The following is a 21,948-nucleotide window of genomic DNA, read 5'->3' on the forward strand; positions in this document are numbered from 1 at the left end:
CTCGTTCCTTTGGCTTAATTTTGTGCCCTCTGGATATTGACCCTTCATCCATCGGCAAAGGTTTCTCTCTATTCACTCAATGTAAACACTTCATGATCTTAAACACTTCGATCAAATCTTATCTTCACCCTGCCTGCGCCGATGAGAACAACTCCAGCTTTTCCAGTCTAACTGCATCCTGTAATTCCTGGAACCATTCAGCAGCAAGTTCTCTCTCTCACACACACACACACACACACACACACATACGCACACACAGAGACACACACACACACACATAGACACACACAGACACATAGACACACACATGTACATACACACACACACACAGACACACAGACACAGACACACACACACACACACACATACACACACGCACACACACACATCAACAGCAGCAGCAAGTTAACATTGTACAACAAGACCATGTTCTCCGAATTTTTCTATATACCCATGTTTTGCTTTATTTTGTTAAGTAACCTAATAGTCATTTGATAGTACAGAAAAGAGGCGTGCCTAAGCTGAAAAAAGAGACATGTCTAAGCTTTTCATCTTGTGCTCTTCAGGACACATGCAAGAATACCAATATAAGGGGAAAACAACAATTTATACTGTATGTGAAGAGAGTGCCGAATGGTTGGCAAGTGGCATTGCTATGGAGAATGCACCACTTATTGGTGACTGACAGTTAACTGCCAGGCAATTTAAACCAGGCTGCTTGACTCTGATTGGTCAAGGCATTACCCTAGGGAATGAGGCAGCGAATGTCAGTCACTTATTTTGTTTAGCTGAACCAGGTGCGATATGTGTAGATGTTCTTTGGGGTCTGCAAAGAACAGGGTCCTGTGTATTAATATATGCAGCTCCCAGGACACGTAAATGTGCCGCACTGCGAGCTCGACTGACAATCTTAAATTGGTTGTCAGCGTAATTCTTAGCACACCGAGGATTACTTAGCAAATGTTGGTCCAATCGCGGAATGGAACAAATGTTCGACACTGTGTTTAGAGTTTTGCAAGAATGGGCTGGTTGGGTACGGTCTGTACCCTGCTCTTTGTAAATAGGGGCTGGGACATGCTATTTGATACGATCCACCAGCCTTTGAGACATATGGCCCACACACCTAGCATCACACTGGCACTGAAATTCATATACCACGTTTCTCATTTGTGTGATCGGCAGAACTTTTTTTTGGCATGACGGCAGCATCCTGTCAGTGGTGAATACCACTCATGTTGCTACGAAAAGCTTAGACCTGCCTCTTTTCTCAGCAATACTTAAGTAGCCTAAGTTGAGTATCCCTTTATCTCCTAAAACACCACCTTTTATTAACTAGCCCCGGTTTTCTCATTAACTAGCTCCAGTCCTTTTAATAAAATGAACCCAACAGGTTTTATAACTCCATTGTTTTTTCAATAGCTCCAATTGTTTTAATAGCCCATTTATTACTTTAAGCATTTTTTTTAAAGCTACACTGTTTATAATAGTCCCAGTTGTTTTTTTTTAATTTAATTAACCCAGGTTTTTTTTTAAATATCTCCAGTTGTTCTTTTTAAAAGCCTCAATGTTTTCTAATCATCCCAATTGTGTTTTTTTAATAGTCTATTTTTTATTTTCCATTAACCTTAGTCGTTTTTCAAAAGTCACTGCTTTTGTTTCAATAACTTTAGTTGTTTTTTGTAAACTCCACACAGTGTGGAACTGAAACAAGAAGTGTTTAGATAGCGTGAATGGTATCACAGTATCTTTACAGTGCAGAAGGAGGCCATTCTGCCTGCTTAGTCTGCACTGGCTCTTTGAAAGAGCATCCCACCTAGCCCCAACACCCCCCGATGACTTATCCCCATAACCTTGCACATTTCTCTCTTTTCAGGTAGCCATCCAATTTCCTGTTGAATACCTAGATGAAACCTGTTTCCACTACCAGTCCAGGAAACTTGTTCCAGACAACAACCACCCTCTGGGTGGAAAAAATTTCCCTCTTGTCAGATTTACTCCTTTTGCCATTTACTTTGAATCAGTGCCCTGTAGTTCTTGATGTTGTCTTGAGTGGGAACTGTTTCTCACTATTTACCCTGTCCATATCCCTCCGGATCTTGAATACCTCTATCAAATCTCCTCTCAGCCTTCTTTTCTCCAAGGAAAACAGTCCCAACCTCTCGAATCTATTTTCATAGCTACAGTTCTTCATCCTGGGAATGATTCTTGTGAATCTCCTCTGTACTCTCTCCAATGCCTTCACATCCTTCCTCAAGTACGGCACCCAGAACTGGATGCAGTGCTCCAGATGAGGCCTAACTAGTGTCTTACACAAGTTCAACATGATCTCTGTACTCTTGTATGCAATGCCCCTATTAATAAAGCCTAAGATACTATATGCTTTGTTAACTGCTCTCTCAACAAGCCTTGTCATCTTCAATAACCCATGTACATATGCACTGAGGTCCCTCTGTTCCTGTGCCTCCTTTAGAGGCTCTCCCTTTATTTTATACTGTCTCACCATATCTGTCCTGCCAAAACGAATCACCCCACACTTCTCTGCATTGAACTTCGTCTGCCAATTGTCTGCCTAATCCACCAACATGTTTACCTCCTTTTGAAGTTCAAGGCTGTCCCCATCACAGTTGACAACATTTCTAATCTTCGTATCATCTGCAAATTTTGAAATCTTGCCCTGCACACCACAGTCTAGGCCATTAATATATAATCAGGAAGAGCAAGGGTCCCAACACTGACGCCTGAGGAACTCCACTACAAACCTCCTTCCAATCTGAAAAATGACCATTTATCACTACACTCTGTTTCCTGTCATTCAGCCAATTTCTTATCCAAGTGTCTACTTTCCCTTTTTGCTCCATGAGCTAGAATTTTGCTCACAGGTGTGTTGTGTGGCACTGCATCAAATGCCTTTTGGAAATCCATATACATCACATCAACAGTGTTTCCCTTATCAAGCTTTTTGTTACCTCCTCAAAAAATTCCAGCATGTTAGTAAAACATCATTTTCCCTTAATGAATCCTTGCTGGCTTTCCTTAATTAGCCTGCACTTGTCTAAGTGATTATTGATTTTATCCCGTATTATAGTTTCCAGAAGTTTCCCTGCAACTGAGGTCAAACTGACTTGCCCGTAGTTGCCGGCTTTATCCTCACACCCCTTTTTGAACAGAGGTGTAACATTCACAGTTCTCTAGTCCTCTGGCACCTCTCCCTGTGCCTACGGAAGATTAGAAGTGTATCACTAGATTTATCACTGCAATTTCCACTCTCACTTCCCATAGTACCCTTGGATGCATCTCAATTGGCCCTGGTACCTTATCTATTTTAAGTAAAGATAGCCTTTACAACACCTCCTCCTTCTCGAGTATAAAACCTTCTAGTGTACCAGTTACCCCATCTCTTACCTCGACCTGGGTAGCAAGTTCTTCCTTTGTTAAGGCTGTGGTGACTGTCACTTTAAGATCCACCTGATAGTTTTTTTCAGGCCAAAGTTTAGACAGCTCTCTTGACTAAGCCGTTTGATGCTGGGTGGTAGGGCACTGTCTTTATGTGTATTATACCATTCAGAGTGGTGAAGATTGGAAACTCTGTACTCGTGAATGCTGCCCCATTATCGGACATGATCACTTCAGACAAACCATGAGGTGCAAAACAATGCCGCAGCTTTTCGATGGTCGCCATTGATCTCAGTGTCTTCGCCTCAAAAATTTTTATCCACTTCGAATGTGCATCAATTACAAGGAGAAACATCGTACCCTTAAATGGTCCCACATAATCGACATGCGGACCCATGGTTGGCCAGGCCATTCCCAAGGGTGCAGTGGGTCTGACTGGCAGGTTTTGCTGCAACTGGCACTGTTGGCAATGCCTTACCAGGTTTTCAATATCACTGTCAATTCCAGGCCACCATATTTAGCTTCTGGCTAACATTTTCATTTTTGAGATACCAGGTGGGCACTGTATAGTTCCATCAAAAGTAGCTCCCTGCCTGGCACAGGAATGACCACTCGTGCTCCCCATCGCACAATACCATCTTGACAACTAAGTCCACGTTTACGGACGGAGTAGGGTTTCTTATCCTTTGTAGCTGCCTCTTCTCCCCATCCCGTAAGGATTATACCTGGCACTCCGGATAACAGTAGATTCCAACTAGTCCAGGTTTTGATTTGTTTCACGCAGACTGGTAGTGTATCCAAAAAATTTAAGGCCAAGACAATTTCTTGAGGAATTGGTGCACATGTAACACTTTCTCTCATGGGCAGGCAGCTCAGGGCATCGCATTCACAATATGTACCCCTGGTCGGTGTTTGAAGATATATTCACATGCGGTGAGCGTCGATGCCCACCTCTGAATCCTCACAGAGGATCTTGGTGGAATGGCCTTGTTCTCCTTCAGAAGGCCCAACAGCAGCTTGTGGTCTGAAACAATGGCGAAGTGTCTCTCATGTAGATATTGATGGAACCTTTTGACACTGAAAACTGTTGATAGGCCCTCTTTTTCGATTTGTGAATAGCTACTGATAGTGCTCTTGACACATATCTTATTGGCCTTTCTGAGCCATCAGCCATCTCATGGGACAACACTGCCCCAAGGCCTTATGGAGAGGCGTCACACATCAATATTAGTTCCTTTGATGGGTCGAAGTGTACAAGTAGGCTTGAAGACTGCAGCAATTGCTTCACCTTGTTGAAAGCCGTTTCCTGAGGAGTTCCCCAAGACCAGCGGTGGTGTTTCTTTAGTAGGGTGTGTAAGGGGGTCAGCACAGTGGATAGATTTGGCAAAAAACCACCCATAATAATTGACTATTTAGAAACAATTTAAGTTCAGACGCATTCGTGGGAGAAGGCATTTCTTTTATGGCCCCACCTTTCTCCTCAACAGGGTGTAATCCTTGAGCGTTAACCCTGTGTCCCAGGTAAATCACTTCCTGGGATTGAAAAGCGCACTTTTCTTTTTTTTGAAGCGATCTCCAGCCTCCTGAAACCTTTTTAACACATCTTCTAAATTTGCCAGATGTTTCGGCCTCCGTGGCCCCAGTGATGATTATATCGTCAAGGTGCACCACAGCCCGTGGCAACTCCTGTAGTAGGCTCTCCATGGTGCGTTGGAATATTGCGCGTGCTGTCAAGCTACCCAAAGGCAGGTGTGGGTACTGAAAAAGCCCTTTGTGGGTGTTTATCCCCAGGAGCTGTCATCCAACTCAAGCTGTTGGTAGGCGTGACTCATGTCCAGCATCGTATGTGACTGGTTCCTGGCCAGTTTTGCATAAAGATCTTCAACTGCTGTCCATTGCTTACTGGTACAATGGCGATACCCCTCACCTTCACTTCTTCTCTGGTGTGTGTTTTCAGCTGGGCTGAAGTGCTGTCTAAATTTAAAGGCTGGACACCCCCTCTCAAATACAGGAACATGTGCTCACCCAACACAGTGACTGATGTACCTGTATCTAGTTCCATATTTAGCAGCTTCCCATGTACACAGAGTGTTACAGTGATTGGGTCAGTCTTAACATCCTTGAGGTTGAAAATTGAGTAAATATCAGACTTACTGGTACCAGGGTCTTCTACATTGTGTACTTGTAACATCTTGTTGGATTGGCTATTTGGCTGCCTGGACCGAGCTCTGCACTGTCTCCTCAGGTATCCTTTATTCCACAATAATGGCACTCAGCCTCCTTAAATTGACAAGATTCAGGAGCGTGGTTACTCCCACAACATTGGAATTTAGGAATCACTGCCTGCACTTCCATTTGTATTACTCCCATCCCAGTCTATATTTGGATAATTGAAGTCCCCCATTATGATTACTCTATAACTCTTGCACCTCTCCTCAATTTCTTTGCAAATTTGTTTCTCCACATCTCTTCCAATAGTTGGTAGTCTATATACTACACCAATCAATGTTATTGCAACTTTCCAATTCATTACCTCTAGCCAGAGAGATTCCATCCTTGACCCCTCTGGAACATCCTCTCTCTCCAGCACTGTAATGCCATCTTTAAACAATATTGCCACTCCACCAACCACACACACTTTTTTCTTCCTTTCCTTTCTCTCCTAAACACTTTGTCCCCAGGAATATTTAATGTCCAGTCCTACCCTCCATTGAACCAGGCAATAATATCTTAATTCCATTTGTGAACCTGTGCCAACAGTTCACCAATCTTATTAGCCACACTCTGTGCGTTCACATACATGCACATTAGCCTGATTTAGGCTTTTTTACTTCCCTGCTTATTCTGACCCCACCTAGTGGTTTACTGTTACCTACTCTTAATTCTATCAAAATCTTCAAGTATTCTATCTACCTTGATACCACTCTCTGGTATATCCTCATTATCAGCTGATACCTCTCTGCTTCCCACTGACAGCTTTTCTCCTCTGCACTCTGAATTTACCCCCAGGTGCCCATCCCCCTGCCAATCTAGCTTAATCCCCCAATCTATCTTAATCCCTCCCCAACAGCACTAGCAAACCTCCCTGCGAGGACACTAACCCCAGGCCTGTTAATGTGTCACCCATCCTTCTTGTACAGACCCTACCTACACACAGACCAATCCCAATGTCTCAGGAATCTAAAGCCCTCCCTGTTACTCCAATTCTCCAGCCACGTGTTCGACTGCTCAATCTTCCCATTCTTATGATAAAAGCAAAAAACTGCGGATGATGGAAATCCAAAACAAAAACAAAAATACCTAGAAAAACTCAGCAGGTCTGGCAGCATCTGCGGAGAGGAACACAGTTAACGTTTTGAGTCTGAATGACCCTTCAACAGAACTAAGTAAAAATAGAAAAGAGGTGAAATATAAGTTAGTTTAAGGGGGGAGGGTGGGACAAGTAGAGCTGGATAGAGGGCCAGTGATAGGTGGAAATAACCAAAAGATGTCACAGACAAAAGGACAAAGAGGTGTTGAAGGTGGTGATATTATCTGAGGAATGTGCTAATTAAGGGTAGAAAGCAGGACAAGCAAGGAACAGATAGCCCTAGTGGGGGTGGGGTGGGGGGAAGGAATCAGAGAAGGCTAAAAGGTAGAGATAAAATAATGGATGGAAATACTTTTAAAAATAATGGAAATAGGAGGGAAAAGAAAATCTAAATAAATTATTGGAAAAAAATGGGGGGGGGGGGTGGAATTGGAAAGGGGGTTGGGATTCCTATTCTTATGTTCACAAGCATGTGGCACTGGGAGTAATCCTGAGATTACCGCTCTTGAGGTCCTGCTTTTTAATTCCCTTCCTAAGTCCCTAAACTCTGATTTCAGGACCTCATGCCTTTTCCTACCTATAATCATCGGTCCCAATGTGGACCATGACCTCTGGCTGTTCACCCTCCCCGAAAGAATACCCTGAAGCTGCTCTGTGACATCCTCGACCCTGGCACCAGGGAGGCAACATACCATCCTGGAGTCACGTCTAATAAAGAAGGAATTGTTTCTGATGGTTGGAGGGTCAATAACCACACAGCACAACATTAAGGCAAAGGAACCAGAGGCTGATATAAGAAAAATTTTATCTGCACAACAAGTGATTAAGATTTGGAATGTACCGCCTGACAGGGTGGCAGAAACAGGTTCAATAGTAAACTTCAAAAAGCAATTGGAAAATATTTGAAAGAGAAGGAAGATTCGGAATATATAGAAAGCACAGGCGAGTGGGACTAACTGGATTGTTCTTTGAAAGAGCTGGCACAGACTCTATGGGCTGAATGGTCTTTTTTCCCTTTATTTGTTCTTGGGATGTGGGCATCACTGGCAAGGTCAGCATTTGTTGCCCATCCCTAACAGTCCTGTTCTTGTTATGGCAAATTGTTTCCAGTGTGTTTTTCACTTGTGCATGTTTATATGTGTACACCTCCCACCTTTGATAACCTTGAGCTCATCCAAGACTCTACTAATCAAAATAAGCCCTCACTATCTAATTTGCTTTTGGTTAATGGGAAGTGCGAGAGAACTTCTTCCGGTTCCTCTTTGAAACAGCAAGTGCCTAACCGCGATTCCGGATTGGGGAACATTGTGCAGGCTGCAGGAAAGTCTCAATTCTGCAACTTCAGGATTCCCCTGGTCTTGTAACTCGACATTATCTTCTGAAGGGCTGCCTCTACTGAACCCGTCTCATTTCCTTTAGTTCCAACAGGACAAACCTGGCACGGCTCTTTGGAGTGATTTTTCAAGTGAGGGCAAATTTAGATGGAGATAGAACTTGCATCTATATAGTGCCTTTCACTCCCTGAAGGTATCCTGATAACACTTTATATGCAGTGAAGTATTTTTGAAATGTAGTGACTGTTGTAATGTAGGGAACACGGCAGCCAACTTTTGTACAGCAAGCTGTCACAAACAACAGTGTGATAATTGTTGTAAGGTTGTATGTTGTCTCATGAAGAGGTCTAGAGGCTTGTATGGTTGAACAATAGCTAGTTATTAGTAGCTGATAACTATATACACATATAAAGGATACAGTCCTGACTGGGTGATATCTTCCTGCTAACTTCTACCAAACTCCCTATTACGCTCTACTACTCCCATGTGACCCTCTACATCATAATGTGGTGGTACTCTTTCCCACATTAACCCTTACAGTCCCGAACACCCTAATACTACACAACCAGATGATCGGGTGAATGTATGATTTAAGTTATAAATATTATCCTGGCATCAGAGAGAGCTCCCCTGCTTTTATTTGAATTAGTGCCATGGGATCTTTTACATTTGCCAAGAGGGGAAGTCGTCTAAACTTCTCATCCATAGAACCATAGATCCATAGAAAAGTTACAGCACAGAAGGAGGCCATTCGGCCCATCTTGTCCATGCCAGCACGAGTTCACCCTGGTGCCCTTTCTAATCCCACCTTCCTGCACCCGGCCCATAGCCCTGCAGCTTACAGCACTTTAGGTGCAGATCCAGGTACTTTTTAAAAGAGTTTAAAGTTTCTGCCTCTATCACCAACTTGAGTAGCGAATTCCAGACACCCTCTACCCTCTGCATAAAAACGTTCTTCCTCATGTCCCCCCTACACCTTCTTGCCACTTATCTTGAATCTATGTTCCCTGGTTCTAGAATCCTCCATCAAGGGAAACAATTTTATCCTGTCGACTCTATCTATTCCCCTCATAATTGTGTACACCTCAATCAAGTCACCTCTCAGCCTTCTTTGTTCTAAGGAAAATAACCCCAACCTATCCAATCATCCGAAAGGTGACACAATAGGGTAGCGCTCCCTCCGTACTGCACTTGAGTAACAAACTAGATTTTTGTGTTCAAGTGTCTGGAGTGGGATTCGAACCTGCAACCTCCTGACTCAGATATGAGAGTGCTGACAGGTAGATGAGGTGGTTAAGAAGGCATACTTTCCTCTATTAGCCAAAGCATTGGATGTAAAGATTAGGGAGGTCATGCTACAACTGAATGAAACATTACTTTGACCACAGCTAGAGTGCTGCATGCAGCCCTGGTCATCATATTCCTGGGATTGCACTAGAGAGCGTACAAAGGAGATTTATCAGAATTTGATAGGACTAGAAAATTTTAGCTAGCAGAAAAGCTTAGATGGGCTGGGGCTGTTTCCTTTGGAACAGCAGAGGCTGAGGGGAGATTTAATTGAGGTGTGTAAAATGATGAGGGGCCGAGATAGAGTGGGTAGGAAGGACATTTTCCTCTTAGCAAAAGTTTTAATAATCAAGGGCATAGATTAAAGTAATTGCCAGAAAGATTACAGGGGAGACGATGAGAATTTTCTTCACCCTGAGGGTGGTGGGGGTCTGGAATTCACTGCCTGAAAAGATGGCAGAGGCATATTTAAAAGATACTTGAACATACATTCGAAGTGCCATCACGTACAGGGCTACAGATGAAGATTAGAGTAGCCAGCACTGACACAATGGGTTGAATTACCTCCTTCTATGCCGTATATATCTATGATTCTATGAGCTATGGCTGATGGCTTCTTTGGTGCTAAGGGAGTTATGCTGATGTTGGTCACGTCCAAACAAGCAGCAATAAAAGAGACTTTAGTCTTTTTATCTTGATGGCATGTGAGTTCAATTCTCAGAGGTAAAGGGGATAACTCCAAAGACACAAGGGGGTCAATGTTCTGCTCAGTGGTCCAGCTGTTCTCTGTTTAATTATGTGAGTCTGTTTGCTATTGATGCTCACTGTGCTTGCTTGGTTAAACCTGGGTGTGGACTCGGAAAAAAGTAAACAAAGCTGTAGAAAGAGCTGGACGTGGTAGACATTTTAAATCACTGCAAACAAAATTCCTACACACATCTAAGCTGGGGTGGCATCTCTGCATAGATCCGAGACGTAAAACATACAACCATCTGATCAAGTCAAACCTTCCAAAAAAAAAGCTAAAGCTCCACTGACACACAATGGCATGCTTTGCGGTCACTAGCTGGTATCCCACGCTAAATCCATTCCTTTTTTTCCTATTCGCAGGCTTCCTAAGCACAGGTGACCAAGCTGCCAAAGGGAATTATGGATTGCTTGACCAAATCCAAGCCTTAAGGTGGATTAGCGAAAACATCGGAGCATTTGGAGGAGACTCTATGCGGATTACAGTCTTTGGGTCTGGTGCTGGAGCATCCTGTGTCAGCTTGCTAACACTCTCCCACTATTCAGAAGGTAAGAACAAGAGGAAGGATAGGAAGAAAGCAAACTGGCCACAGCTTCCTGCACATTTATTAAAGGGACCGATTGGCCAGTATGATTGATTTTAGATGATTGCAAAAGGAACTACTGGCCAGGATTTTTGCTTCTGAGACCAGTGCACAGAGTCAGGAAATCTCCTGGCTCACCATATCCACTTTGGGTAAATGTGCCCCAAATGCCAGGATCTTCGTTCCAGGGGAACTGGTGCAGGATGGAGTTGGGCCCACCCTCCGCTTGTTCCACCCTCTGCTCGTCACACCCACCCCGAATGTAGATCTGAGGCCGCCAAGTGCCGAGATGGGCTGATTAAAAGGCCTGCTTTGGACCCCTGGGAGTTCATCCCGGTAGTTTTGTTAAATATTGGGCCCTCTAGGCCTCGCCCCTCATCCCCCTCACCTCTGACCCACTCCCTAATCCCATACCTGCCAATTCATGCAACCTTTGAAATCCCAATCACCCACATGTCCCCTTATAGCTCCTATGTCAACTTAGTGCCAACTCATGCCAACTCACGATCCCCACTCATCACACTTTGCCTTTACACCTTCCATGCCAACTCACCCAGTATCCACCACCTTAGCAGCCATGCTGAAAAGAAATGAAATAAAGTTCCAAATATCTGTTACAGACTTCACTTTGTAAAACATCTCTTCCATTCATGAAAGCCCCTTCAATGCATTTAAATCTCCTCAAGTACTTATTTCTTTATAAAAATAAACATTTGTATTCATAACAGTACATCAAAGGCAGCCAATCCTCTAATAACCTCTTAGAGCTGTCAATCAAACTGAACCCACAGCACCCACTCACTGTGATAATGATAGATTGTAAAGTCAAACAGTAATAATACTAAAATGATAACATTTAAGGTTATATCAACAAACAACTATTGAAACTATCATCAACAAGGCACAAGTCAGGAGTGTGATGGAATACTCTCCACTTACCTAAATAAGTGCAGCTCTAGCAACGCTCAAGAAGCTTGACACCATCCAGGACAATGCTGGCACTTCATCCACAAACATTCACACCCTCCACCACTGATGCACAGTAGCAGCAGTGTGTACCATCTACAAGATGCACTGCAGGGACTCACCAAGGTTCCTTAGGTAGCACCTTCTAAACCCACAACCACTACCATCTAGAAGGATGAGGGCAGCAGACACATGGGAACACCACCACCGGGAAGTTCCCATCCAAGCCACTCACCATCCTGACTTGGAAATATATCGGCTGTTCCTTCACTGTCGCTGGGTCAAAATCCTGGAACTCCCTTCCTAACAGCACTGTGGGTGTACCTACACCACATGGACTGCAGCGGTTCAAGAAGGCAGCTCACCACCACCTTCTCAAGGGGCAGTTAAGGATGGACAATAAATGCTGGCCCAGCCAGCAAAGCCTACATCCCATGAACGGATTTTCTGCACAGATACAAGCAGCCTGTTTTTTTTTTAAATTAAAGAGCAGGGGATTAAAATAGCATGACAGCTTGACAATTGCACAGACTTTACCCACCCTTGATGTCCATTTCCATCTACCCTAAAAATCATATAACACACGCTGCAGGATAAGGCCCTTTCTCCAGTGAAAATGGGGTCTGTTTGAGCTCAGCACTGACTTCAACCATCCCTACAGCATTGGGCTTTACCCCCTGTGTGATTCATGCCTCATCCTGTTCCCCTGCTGGTGAAAATAGGGTCTGTCGGAAATGGGGGTGGCATTTCCCGATCTGGATTCCCAGCACCATTTTGGGTACACCATAGATTTTGCAAGACTGCGAAAATATAGGTCACAAAAAGGCAGAAAACCACTTTGACTTCTACGCTACAGAATGTCTATGCAGCTTTTAAAAAAATTTTGGCCTTGGGATGTGGGGTCACCGACAAAGCCAACATTGATGGCCCAGCCCTCGTGGCTGAGGTGACACTGGCCGTGCCTCTTTGAGATGCAACAGAATTGAATTGCTTAACCAGCAATGAAGGCACAAGGAATTGTGAACTATCACCCATCCAATACATGCCACCTCTTCAGTCCGCAGTTAGCATCCATCACGGTTGGAGTTAAGGCTTCAATGAAGATCAAATTAAACATAAGAAGGTAAATTTCACGTGGTTCAAAAATCCTCTATTCCATTCCAACCCACAAGTAATGGGTCATCCAAGGGTCTCGTGAGGCTTCCAATGTGAAAGATGAAAAGATCAAATTCTCCTTTAAAAATTGGATGCTCTGGCTCCTGGGGAAAAACAAATGATGTGTCTTTTGAGACCAATCCTGAAATCTGCAGAATTGGATCCAATTTTTAAAAAGAAGCCACAACTTGCATTGATATAACGCCTATAACATAATAAAATATCCCAAGTTGCTCTACAGGAACGTCAGCAAACATAATTTGATACCAAGCCACCTAAGAAGACATTTAGCCAGGCAACCAGAATCTTGCTTAAAGAAGGAGATTTTAAGGGGCGTCTCAAAGGAAGAAAGAGATGGAGAGCTTAGGGCCTTGGCAGTTGAAGCCAGTCGTGGAGTGAGGAGGCCGGAACTGGAAGAATGCAGAGATAGGGAGCGGTGGGGTTGAGGAGAGATTCGAAAACCTGGGTAAGAATTTTAAACTCGAAGGTGTTGCTTGACCAGAAGGCACTGTAGGTCAGCGAGCACGGAGGGGGTTGGGTGAGTGGGACCTTAGTGCATGTTCAGATACGGGCAGCAGAGTTCTGAATGTCCTCATGTTATGGTAGGTAGAATGTGGGAGGTCAGCCAGGAATGTGTTGGAGCAGTCAAGTCCGGAGTTAACAAAGTTGGAGGAAAGAAACCCATTATGGTCCAATGTGGGTTACATAAGTTCAGGGCTGTCATTTGCTTGAGAAGGTGAAACTGTCTATCCTGTGGGGACAAGACATAGGAACATAGGAAAACATACGATCAGAAAACAATCTACAGCCTATCCTGAGAATTAACCTTCAATCACCCACTCCCTTACATATTTATCCAATTCTCTTTAAATATAATTGCCAATATAATATGCCTCATTGTTATGTGAATGTTTCCTGTCAGCTTGATGGATGGTCTCAGCCCTTTTAAACTTTGGTCTACTTATTTTCATTGTCCTTTAGGGGATATCCATTTGGTCAAAATGTTCTTTTGTCAGGTGTCATTTGTGAATATTGGAACTCACTAAAAGACCTTTGAAACACTCAAGCAGAGACACTTAACTCAATCCTAAAGATTACTGGACAGAATTTTCCAATTACTTATGCCGCTGCCTCCAGTGTTTGGATGATTCCCAAAGAAGTTGGGGTGAGAATTTTTGAAAATACTTTCACAAGATGTGGGCTTTGCTGGCTGGGCCAGCGTTTATTGCCCATCACTGGTTGCCCTTGAGAAGGCGGTGGTGAGCTGCCTTCTTGAACTGCTCTGTAAACTATTCCAGCCCTACAACACTTCAATAATTCCTGTGTCCCTCCAATTCTGCCCTCATGTGCGTTTCTGATTTTCATTGCCCCACTGCTGAAGGCCATGCCCATGCCTTAAAATCTATAAAATCAGTGGGGTAGATGTTCCTTTTCAGCACTCATGTGATCCTAGGCGTAGGGGAACATTGGAGAGGAACAGGGGGTGGGGGGTGGGGTGGTGTAGTGGAGGAATGGACTCTCAGCCTACGCCTTTGTACCCAGCCCTGGGAACCCAATTATGGAACCTGTTATCTTGAGAAAGCTCCTATCAAATGCAATTCAGCAATGACTCAGCGGGTAGCAGTCTTGTCTCTCAGTCAGATGGGTTCTGAGTTCAAGTACCATTCCAAAGATTCAAGCACAAATCTAGATTGACACTCCTGTGCAATACTGAGGGAGTGCCGCACTGCTGCAGATGCTATACTTCATGTGAGATGTTAAACCTGAGGCCCTGTCTGCCCTCCCTGGTGATGTAAAAATGTCCCATGGCACTATGTGGATGAACAGCACACTAGTTCTCCTCTGCCGATATTTATCTCTCAATCAACATTAAAAGAAAAACAGATTACGCAGTCGCCTGTCTCATTGTTGTTTGTGGGATCTTGCTGTGCACAAATTGGATGTAGCATTTCCTAGATGATGAAAGTGACTGTACTTCATTGGCTGTAAGGTGCGTTGGGATGTTACGAATGCCCTTAGCTTTGACATCTCACTTGCACAAGTGTGCCTTCAATAGTGTAGCACTTCCTTCACTGTTCAGCTTAGATTGTGCTCAAGTGCCTTGGCTGAGACTTGGACCCACACCCTTCTGGCTCGGAGTAAAGACTGCTACCTGACAAACCAAAGCTGACGCCTTAGACAGCACGGTAAGCTATGACAAATCATTGCATGTGCAGCCTGTGCCATTTCTATATGAGTAGCTGAGTGGTGCCTGCGGTTGATGAGATTGCATGGGTTTCTCAATTAGGTTGATGGATGTCAACAGTGGATTTTTGATCCCATCATTGGCACAGTCAGCAAGCCCAATGAGCGAAGGAGATAAAAGAAATATCCATTGCTGCTCCAGGGAAAAAGCACAGGAAAGAGTGTGACATTAATTGTCGAACTCAGCAAGCTTCACTCAGCGATTGATTGCGAATCTTTTGTGGAATAAGGCAATAGATGCCTCAGACGAGGCTTGCCAAGTTCAACAATTTTTTTTTTAATGATTTATAATTTCCAGCGATGTATTTTTGTGCTTTGAGTTGACAGACTTCAGTGCTGAGTAATGCGTTTTTTTTTCCCATCTTATTCTTGCTGTCAGTAACAGCACCAGATGCTGCCAGGATTTTTTTTTTCAGTCTTAGCCAGAGATTCACTAACCCTCCATGTCCGTAACCTCAGAACAACACATTATGGCTCCTACGCCAATCATCCTGCCAACTGTGATGCTAATCAGTGCCTGGTTCTAAGGGTACACAAGGATATGGAGCCATGGCAGGTGGCTGCAGTTAAGATACAGGTCAGGCATGGCCTCATCGAATGGCGGAGCAGGTTTGCAGGGCTAACTCCTGTCCCTGTGTTATGTACTGTTTTATTCCATACCCTTTCATTTTATTCATTCTCACTGTTGCTGGGCATCGTTGGCAAGGCTGACATTTGTTGCCCATCCAAGTTTGCCTCGAGGAGGTGGTGCTCAATCTCCTTCTCGATCCACCAAGAGCCCATGTAGTGAAGGGCTCATAGGATGTTAATGCTGAGCTGAGTGTCTTGCTAGAATCCAACACCAACCCCCTGCAGTTACTTAACACCTTTGATGTAGCAAATCATGCCAAGGCACTTCACAAGTGCGTCATCAATAAAAACCTGACACCGAGCCACAGAGATGAGATACGAGCACAGATGACCAAAAGCTTAGACAAAGAGGTAGTTTGAAGGAGTGTTTTATAGGAAAGGAGAGAGGCGGAGAGTTTAGAGAGGGAATTCCAGAGCTTAGGGCCAAAACAGCCAATGGCAAAGTGATTAAAATTGGAGATGCATAGGAGGCCAGATTCGGAGGAGAGTAGAGATCTCAGAGGGCCTTCAAGCTGGAGGAGATTATAGAGATAGGGAGGGGGCGAGGCCTTGGAGGGATTTGAAAACAAGATGAACATTTTAAAATTGAGGCGGTGCCAGTCTGGGATCCAGCGTAGGGATGATAGGTGAATGGGACTTTGGTTGAGATAGGATGCAGGCAGCAAAATTCTGGGTGAAACGAATGGAGGGTGAAAAGTGGGGAAGCCAATCAGGAGAGACTTGGAATAGTTGAGCCGCAACGTAGTTTAGGATTAGAAATTCCTTTTCAGTGACAGGGCACAAGGTGCTGCCAGGGCAGTCATCTTCACCTTAAGGTCAACTGCCAGTTGCCCATGATTCATTTATTTGACAGGCCGGGGCTGTGAGCAGCCCATGTCCAATTTTGTGATGATGAGGTCCTGTGTCCACCAAGATCATGCACCCCTGGCACTGGAGAAGTGTATTCATCTCAAATTGGTACGTGGGGCAGAATTCACCTGTATCACTGGGTGATAGCAATACCTCCACAAGCAGGTGGTTCCCCCAACTCCCTAGAGCCATGACTTTGTATGGTCACTGCTGGCATCAATCGTTGAGCAGTATTGTCATTTTAAATAACAGTGAAATGGCTGTGATGAAAGCAGACTGCTGGAAAAGTGAAACAGAAACTGAAATTGCTGGTCAGGCAGCATCCTCAGAGAGAACAAAAACAAAGTTAGCATTTTGGGTTGACGAACGTTCCTCGGAACTGGGAGATGTTAGAGCAGCACAACTTATTAACAAGTAAGGGGCCATGGAAAGGTGGTCAGTGAAAGAATAAAAAGAGTTGCTTGACACTTTCCGTTCTGCTCCCTTCTTCTTCCCTTCCTTTCTACTTTGTGTTGTATATTTAAATTTTAGATCTGTGCAGGGATGGCACTAGTTTCTATGTGTGTAACAGGGTTTTATTTACAATGCTTTAAAATGTCTGCTCCATGTTTCAGCTCTGGCTTCCAGCTCTTTCTACAGTTTGTTTCTTCCTTGAGTCCACACCCAGGCTTAACCAATCAAGCCCAGTCAGCATCAATAGTAAGCAGGTGCACATAATCGAATACAGAACAGTTGAACAGTACACCTTACTTAAAAGCAGGCTATCCCTAACAACTTCTGGACCTGAAATAGTAACTCCATTTCTCTCTCCCCCCACTGTAAACTGCACTGCCTGAAAGGATGCTGAAAACTGATTCAATAGGAATGTTCAAAGGGAATTGTATAAACATACAGGGATATTAGAAAAGAGCAGGGGAGTGGGACTCATTAAATAACTCTACCAGAGGGTTGGCACAGGCACAATGTGCTGAATGGTCTTCTTCTACATGTATCATCTTATGACCCTATATCTCTTTATTTTCGGATGGCTGCACACTTCATCAATAATTCTGTAGTTTATGTGCATTTTATCTTTAAAGTCATCTAATCCTTAGTGGGCATTTTGTGATGATGGAAGCTCCTTGATTATTAGGCTTAGGATGTAGGCTATCCCTGCAAGCCCCTTCCCCCAACACCCCCCCCCAACCCCCTCATCCACTTCGACACCATTAAGACCATAATGTGCATTCCTCCCATTTCATTTCGCTGACTTCCTCAGCCCCTGTGACCCGGGACCGGGGAGTAAATCTGTGGCCGCGCACAGTGCCCAACACTCACTTCTGGCAGCCAGAGCGCTCCGGAGAACACAGTGCCCTCTCTTTTCCAATTCAGCAACAAATTATGCTGCATAGACATCTCACTGTTCCCCTTGGACTGCGAGTGAATGGACGGAACAGCACTGAATGCCAGCTTGACGGACCAACCCCTCCTTGTTGGCTCCAAGCGCTTGTTTGAAGATTTTTTTTTAAATCCAATACTTCATTCCCACTGTATACTCCCCCAGTGTTTTCTCTGGCAGTGCCATGCTCTAAGAATGAAGTCTGTTCTCAGTTTGAATTCCTTTCTTCACAAGTGACATGGCTTGAGTAGAGTGAACAAAGACTGTTCAGTCATCTATTCATGACTTAGTAATGTGGCCTATCACACTGAGCAGTACATAGATGCTTTTGTGCCAAATTTCCCAAATAATGCCATGAATTATGAAATCTGTGAGGCCTTATGTAATGATCTAAGCAGTGCCACTTGTTGAACTGCCTATCATTTCTCCTCCTTGAAAGGCCAAATCGCTTTGTCTGTTCAAATTATTATCTATCCTTTTTTTAGAAGTGGAGAAATCTAGGTGAAGGGTCAAGGGTCAATGTTTGGAACGCCACCAAGGCAGCAAGGCTTAAGAGGAACGCTGAGGTAAATCAGGAACTGGTAACTCTCTGATGCCAAGTTCTGGTGTCAAAGACATAAAGAATACAGGGTGGGGGGTGGGGTTCCAGAGAATAATTAAGGGGCTGAGACAGAGTGGATGGATGAAGGAGAGTTTAAAAAAAAGGGCCGCCATTCAAAAGGAGACTTAATTTTATTTGTTTTCTGAACTGCACAGGGTTAAGATACATAATAAATGTGTCTCCTGTACAACAGATAACACTTAAGAGCAAATAAAACATACACCAAGTTAATGGCTTCAGTTAAATTCTTCAGTTTTCCCCTAATGTTTAATCCTAACAGTAGGACTAGTAATGATTCAGTTCCTCAGCTTTGCTAATTAACACAGCAGGATGCCCAGGCTAATGGTTCACATGGTGATTAAGAACATTTTTAATCTAACTGCAAACAATGTGTTTGTGTATACACTCCCAGTCCAGCAAAGCCTCCGTTTTAAAATTCTCAGCCCAGTTTTTAAATTCCTCCATGGTCTCGCCCTTCCCCATCTCTGCTCCAGTCACACAACCCTCTGAGATACCTACCATATTCTGTCGAAGGGTCATGAGGACTCGAAACGTCAACTCTTTTCTTCTCCGCCGATGCTGCCAGACCTGCTGAGTTTTTCCAGGTAATTCTGTTTTTGTTTTATATTCTAATCCTGGCCTCTTGCATATCCCAGATTGTAACCACTCCAACATTGGCGGCTATGCCTTCAGCTGACTGAGTCCCAAGCTCTGAAATTCCCTCCTTAGACCCCCCTGCCTCTTTCTCTCCACCGTTAAGTGTCTCCTTAAAAACTACCTCCATCACCAAATATTTGACCACCTGCCCTAATTTTTCCTTATGTTGAGTTAGAAGATTAGCCATGATCATGTTGAATGTTGTCAAATTGTGTTTGACAACACTTCTGTTTGGGACATTTTACTGCAGTAAAGATGCTAAAAAATTACAAATTGTTATGGAATCAGCTCAAGTTTATGGAAAGAGTAAGGTGAGAAGCTGGCAAGGAGAGTATTGTCATAGTCAAGACTAGAGATAACAAAAGCATAGATGAGGGTTTCAGCAGTAGATGGGCTGAGGCAGGAGCAGAGGTGGATATTAAGGATGAGACTGGATACGAAGGATATGCATATAAGCGATCTTGGCAACAGAGAGGATATGGTATCTATAGTGATATGATATAGAGAGGATGCTCAGCCATAGGTCAAATCGGACATCGGGTTCGCAAACAGTGAGGTTCAGCTTTGAACACTGGTCAGGGAGGGCATTGGAGACAGGTACAAACGAGATACATTTTATAACACGTTAATTAATGTACATTATGAAGGTGCAAACATTAAACTTTTAATAGTCCAGTCAGAAAATGTATTAACTGTGCTAAAATATGAAGTAACTTAATTAAAAACGTATATGTATTTTGGATTCACATCAATGTGAAGAATGGAAGATTTTGCAGTTTGGGGCATGGAGGGTGAGGATCAAATACTTCCAGGTCGGGTATGGCCAGAAGCTAAGAATCACAGAATTGTTAGGGCACAGAGGGAGGCCTTTCGGCCCATCATGTCTGCACCAGCTCTCTGAATGAGCAATGCACCGAGCGCTATTACCCCGCCTTCCCCCTGTAACCTTGCGCATCCGTCCTTTTCAGATAATAATCCAATTCCCTTTTGAATGCCTCGATTGTACCTGCCTCTGCCAACGCTCAGGTAGCGCATTCCAGATCTTAGCCACTTGGCGCGTGAATGTCTCTGCTCTGTATCCTATTATTTGTTATCTGCGCCGATAGTTTGTTCATTGACTAGAGCTCGGGGTGGTGGAGGGGTGGATCACAGGCTCAGCATAAGGGGTCAGGCAATCAGGACTGAGAAACGTCTTCACTCAGAGGGTTGTGAATCTTTGGCATTCTCTACCACAGAGGGCTGGAGAAGCTCAGCTGTTGAGCATATTTATGGCTGAGATCAATAGATTTTTGGGCACCAAGGAAATAGAGGGAATGTGCAGATCAGGCAGGGAAGGTAAAGTTGAGGTAGAAGATCAGCGATGAGTGTATTGAGTGGCGGAGTAGGTTTGAGGAACCATGTTGCCTATTCCTGTTCCTAACCCTATGTCCTCACTTTGTTATCTCATTCCCAGAATTTTTCCCATTTTTTTACATGACCTGATTGCTAATTTTATGGAGAATAAACTCCAGGGAAACAAATTGGAAGTGCCTCAAAATAATTGTGTCACACTACAAACTAACATCATGATTAGTTTCCTCTCCAGCCATCAGTTCGTGTATTCATCTGCAAATCACCGGCACTGATGGTGCTTTCCCTATCTGAAAATTTTGACATCATTTTTGCATTCCGTGCGCTCAAAAACTATCAGCGATTATTTGATATAAAATGTTCTAATTTCGAATGAGTTTGGTCACAGATCAGCAGCATTTTGACGTCTTTGACATCAAATGCAATTAAATGGCAAAAGACGCTCAAAGCTGGCCGACATCCTCAAAGCTATCCAATGTGCCCAGCAACCTGCATTGAAAAATACAAGGAAATTAATTACTTAACTAATATCTGTATTTATTCAGTTTTTTTTTCCTTTAGACCAAAAAAATCTTTCCACTACACAGTACATGACAGCACCCACCAGGTCCCCAGCAGTTCTTAATTTATTTTAGTCTCAAGGTCTATACTTTCCACCCACCTAACCTCCCCCCAAGTCTCTGGGTCTAATTTCTCTCCCCCTGATATCCCTCCCCTTCCAGTCTCAGAGTCCAAAATCTCCCACCTCCCCCAGTCTCAGGGTCTGAACTCTCTCACCAAACTGCACCCCCCCCCCCCCCCACCCTCCCCCCACCCACCGTCCCTCCAGCCCCAGGTCTACTCTCTCTCTCTCTCTCTCTCTCTCTCTTTCCCTGCAGCCTCAGGCTCTAACCTCTTTCACCACCACCCCCTCCTCCACCCAAAAGCCTCAGGGTGTAAAGGTCATAACTCTCTCTTTCTCCCTCTTTCTCTCTCTATTTCTCGCTCTCCCTCTCTCCATAGCCAGAATCAGGGTCTAAAAACTGACTCCTCCAACTCCTTCCCTTCAGTCTCAGGGTCAAAATTCTTCCCCACACTCCACTGTCCAAACACTTTCCCCCACCCCTCGCCCCCTCCAGTCTCCAAACTCTTTCCCCCACCCCTCACCCCCTCCAGTCTCCAAACTCTCTCGCCCCCACCCCCACCCCTTCTAGTCTCTGCCGAACCCTGGGCCCCAACCATGACTCTTGACTCTTCCCACCTTCACCATGTGACTCCCTCCAACCCTCCTTCGCCACCCCCACCTCCCCCACAATCCCACTCCCTGTCCCCCAGCCAACTCCCCGAATACTCACCATGTTGCTGGCCCATTGCTGCTCCCAATTCCGATTTCCTACCACCACTGCAAACAGAGCTGATGGGGTGGGGAGGGGACTGAAGACAGAGAAGTGGTGGGGGAGGGAGAGAGAGGGGAGTGGGTAATA

General features: G+C 44.3%; 1 protein-coding gene across 1 annotated transcript in view; it reads left to right on the forward strand.

The window, feature by feature from the left end:
- The window catches only part of LOC121284060 (neuroligin-4, X-linked), a 146,929-nt gene that overhangs the window by 104,395 nt on the left and 20,586 nt on the right, over positions 1-21,948 (forward strand). Inside the window, exon 2 of the mRNA XM_041199063.1 lies at positions 10,435-10,620. Coding sequence (XP_041054997.1) covers positions 10,435-10,620 — 186 coding nt within the window. The remainder of the gene's footprint in view (positions 1-10,434; positions 10,621-21,948) is intronic.

Source organism: Carcharodon carcharias, chromosome 11, assembly GCF_017639515.1.
Source record: "Carcharodon carcharias isolate sCarCar2 chromosome 11, sCarCar2.pri, whole genome shotgun sequence".
Classification (NCBI taxonomy): domain Eukaryota; kingdom Metazoa; phylum Chordata; class Chondrichthyes; order Lamniformes; family Lamnidae; genus Carcharodon; species Carcharodon carcharias.